This window comes from Conger conger, chromosome 7 (genome assembly GCF_963514075.1).
Source record: "Conger conger chromosome 7, fConCon1.1, whole genome shotgun sequence".
Taxonomy (NCBI): Eukaryota; Metazoa; Chordata; class Actinopteri; order Anguilliformes; family Congridae; genus Conger; species Conger conger.
In genome coordinates, this window is record NC_083766.1 from 63,637,427 (window position 1) to 63,641,890 (window position 4,464).

Below are 4,464 nucleotides of genomic sequence, written 5' to 3' on the forward strand. Positions count from 1 at the left end.
TGTCCACATCACTGATAACCCAACTGCAGCCTCTGCCCTGCTGTCCACATCACTGATAACCCAACTGCAGCCTCTGCCCTGCTGTCCACATCACTGATAACCCAACTGCAGCCTCTGCCCTAAAGTGTCTAAAGTGTCACCATTGTGTTTTAACACTGTAAATCTGCCGGTCCTGACGTGACTGTACTGTAATCTCTCTCCCCCGCTCTCTCTCTCTCCCCCCCCCCTCTCTCTCTCTCTCTCTCTCCCCCGCTCTCTCTCTCTCTCCCCCGCTCTCTCTCTCCCCCCTCTCTCCCCCGCTCTCCCCCGCTCTCTCTCTCTCTCTCTCTCTCTCCCCCCCTCTCTCCCCCGCTCTCTCTCTCTCTCTCTCTCTCCAGTATATTTCAGTACCTAAGTGGGAAGTACCCCCGCACCTGACAGCACTCAACGACGCCCGATTCCAAGCAACAGAAACGATGAGAAAAAAGAAAAGCCCCACTGACTGACCTAATTAACTGCCCCACCTGATGCCCCACATCCTGCCCCACCTGAAGCACCCCCTTTGCTTCGGGGTCTGTTCCCCTGTGTCCTGTGAGTCCGCTGTACTTTCCTGTAAATAGGTCCTGCTTTTCTTATCTGTAGGTAAAAAAATATGGTTCCATTATCAGCGTTATTACTGACAAAAACAAAAACAAAAAAACAAAGACCAAGGCAATTATTGTTATATACCAAGATATGATGATATGATATATAATATATATTTTTGTTTTTTGTAGAGTTTTATTCTGAGATAATGTTTTTTGTAGGTTGTGTGTGGGTGTGTGTTTGTATTTTTTTAATTTTGTATTGATTTATTTTTGCTTCAGATTTTAACTACTGCCTGTTATTTGGAGTGACTCTCTCTCTCTCTCTCTCTCTCTTTTTCTCTGGAAATGTTTCTGTTTCTCTGAAGCCTTACACAGAGGACTTGTGTTGATTTCCGTAAAGGGTGGTTTTGCTTGTTAACCAATATTCTCCCTCTCTCTTGCTCTCTCTCCCTCTCTCTTTCTCTCTCTCCTTCTCTTTCTGTTGTTCATTCTTGCTGTTTAGTCCTCAGAAGGGCTTTTTCTTTCTTCCTCTTAGTCTCCCTCTCTTTTTTGTGAAGCCGCAGTAGAGCTGGACCAGTGTATGTGTTATTTTATATTTTTTACATTTCTTTAGTGTCTTACCTCTTCAACATTCCTTAATAGCAGTGTAGTATTATGCTGACTATATAACACATATATGTATAAGTGTGCTTAAAAATGAAGAAATAAGTCTCAAGACGTTAATCGCTAAAACTAATATCCCCTAATCGGTGTTAAAAGAACAATTCTGGTGAATATTTTTTGGGTTTTAAAACACTTTATGACCCCAGGAGTGAGCAGTGGCTGCAGCCTTGCGGGACTGAAGGACTCTGGGTAATTTGGGAAGTGAGCCACGCCCCCAGCCAGCAGTGCATTCCGTACCTGCAGGGGCAGAGTTAACGAGGGTCATGTTAACGAGGGTCACAATTAGTTGATTAGTTTTGCAGTTCCTTAAATTTGAGGGCACGCTGTTGATCGATTGTCCTGCGCATGAAAAGACACACCGACACACCCACACTCACACACACTCTCACACTCACACACACACACTCACACACTCACACACACTCACACACACACACACACACTCACACACACTCACACACACTCACACACACACACACACACACTCACACACACACTCACACTCACACACACTCACACACACACACACTCTCACACACACACACCGACACACAGACACACCCGGTGCCCACAGCTCTGTCTCCTCTTCCCGGGGGGGGTTGGTGAAAATGAACACACTGAAATAATGGAATTCCTCCACTATGGCCCCCAGGTCACTCAGTGAGAACATGTGTGACTCAGAGTGGATGGTTCTGAGAGAGTCACGTCTGCCTTTACCACTGAAACCCACCAAAGCACAAGATGTGTACCCTGATCCCCTAGGATCAGCAGGGAGGGGCTGGATATCGTGGGAAACCCTGCGCAACGCTAGCGCTTCGCTGATTTCTGGTCCTGTTCGTTTATTCTCTCAAACTGCTGCCTTCTTTTCAGTTTAAAAAAAAAAAACAGAAAAATAAATAGTTTATATTTATATAGATGTGTACATATATATTTTTATGTGTGAGGATCAGACAGACAGCCGCTCTGCTCTTTCAGGGTCCTTAGCGTACTGCCACTCGAGAGCAGCCGGCCTGTCTGCGCTCCTGTGTGTTTGTGCTCTGTAGTGTTCACTGCCACACCCCTGGGGTACGCCCGCGGCCGGCCCAGTGCTCTTACCGTCCCCTGAGTTCTGTTTATTTCCCCTCATTCCTGCAGTGCAGGCTGAAGCGCTAAAGCGGAATGCTCGGCCCCTCTCCCCCCCCCGGGGGGGCAGGGCGCAGCGCCTGGAGCTGCGAGGCGCGGGGATGTCTGCGCTCTGCCGGGGCGTCGGCACGGTGACGCCCTGCCGGGGCGTCGGCACGGTGACGCCCAGCTGTTTTTGGGGTTTGTTAGCTTCCACACAGATTAGGCCTCTCAACCCTGAGGCAGGCCATCCCCATGACAACCCTACAGAACACCGGCTGCAGCCAATGGGAGGCCGTCTGTGGGCGGGCCATCTGTGACGCACTCTTTCTCTGTCTCTCTGTCTTTCTCCCGATCCACCTCCTTCTCTCCATCATCTCTCCATCCCCCTCCCTCTTTTCATCCCTCTGTTCAGCCCCCTTCCTCTCTCCATCCCTCTCTTCATCCCTCTCTTTTCTCTTCCTAGCAGAAGAGGGCATAATTTCCCCTCCAGCTCCCCCCCCCCCCCACTCTGCCTTTCAGAAAACAGCCTGAGCAGATTTCATTCCCCCGAACAAACACGAACAGTTCCTCTCTTTCAAATCAAACTGAAGAAATCCACCTAATGACCAAAGACCAGACAACCGCTCTCATAGCCAAACCAACGTTTGAATGATGTAATTGAGCGGACTTTAACACACGTGATTGAAATGTTCAGTGTAGCAGCGTGAGAAACGAGTGGTGGCGTTGGGCTCTTGCGCTCGGTGATCTTGGTGCTTTCAGTGTGTGGTTCTCTCCACCCCCCCTCTGAGCTGTGGGCTGTCCTCCCCCGTCACTCAGTAGATGTGCAGGTATTTCGGCCGCGCCGTCTCGTCGTGCGAAAAACAAAATAGTGAAAAAATTCCCCCCCCGCCCGGCGACAGCAGCGTGCGCCCTCCGTCCTCGTCTCTGATTGGACGAATAACCGTCTGAAGACACATGCTTCTAACCGACCAATCATAGCACAACTCTTCTTCGGAACGTTTGTGTGTGTCTCTGTGATGCTGACGATGAGTTAAATCCACGTAACAGATTTACCTAAATGTAATCTATCGCTGTTAAACATAAAAAACATGAAAAAAGACAAAAAAAGATCTATATTGTGTGATGTTGTAGTGTGGGGGTGTTTTGGGGGAAGGGGGTCCTATTTTTCTTTTTTCCAGATACTATTAGATCTAAAAATAAATTAAGGATAAAAAAAACCTTCCAGAAATAATCAATTAATGACAAATTGGAATCATTGTAGATGGAATGTTACAGTTTGGCCAAAACTAAATTACAGGCATATAGAGAGGCACCCAAGTGGGGTCCTTCTCATCTCCAGGGGCATGAGCAGATTAGTGTGCACCCATGTGTGGGGTCATCAAAACATTTAAGGGTCGTCCCAAGAGTGCTTTCACCACGACAATGAAAAGGACACAAAACCTGATGTATGTGTGTGTTAATTGATTTGTTTTATTATTTATTTTCTTTGTGGGAATGGGTTGTTTTATCTTTATTGTACTGCAGCCTTTGGCAGGAGTTTGGGGCTGGTGATGGGGGTGGGGGGGTGTGGGGGTGGAATTTGGGGGTAAGGAGCGGGGGCATGTTGGATGACTCCCACCTCTACAAACAGCTCTTTGTCTTCAGCATAGGAGGGAACCTATGAAGACATTGCAGCTGATTGGGGGGGGGCATTCATTCAACATGTCTGACCCCCCCAAACCAACCCCCGCTCTCCTACTGCACACAAGCCATTTGTTTAATGATCATTCATATAGATCTTTAAAATGGTTTCTGGGTGATGCTACATGGCTCCACCTGCTAACGCGATCCATCTGTAATACTGGCCACACGTACACACACACACGCTAGCACACACACACTCAAGCATGCACATACACACACATGCACACGTACACACACATGCATATACACACACACAAGCATGCACGCACAAGCATACACACATACACACACACGCACATGCATATACACACACACAAGCATGCACACACACACACATGCACACACACACACACACACATGCATACACACACACGCACATGCATATACACACTGAAAGGGTGTGGTCAGACACAGTGACGTGGCAGCAGGTGTGTGTGGGTCAGACTAC

General features: G+C 48.1%; 1 protein-coding gene across 1 annotated transcript in view; it reads left to right on the forward strand.

Moving 5' to 3' along the window:
- vamp2 (vesicle-associated membrane protein 2) overlaps positions 1 to 2,139 on the forward strand; it is an 11,051-nt gene extending 8,912 nt beyond the window's left edge. Inside the window, exon 5 of the mRNA XM_061248083.1 lies at positions 378 to 2,139. Within this exon, the coding sequence (XP_061104067.1) occupies positions 378 to 394 (17 nt within the window). The 3' untranslated portion in view covers positions 395 to 2,139. The remainder of the gene's footprint in view (positions 1 to 377) is intronic.
- The last annotated feature ends 2,325 nt before the right edge of the window (positions 2,140 to 4,464 follow it).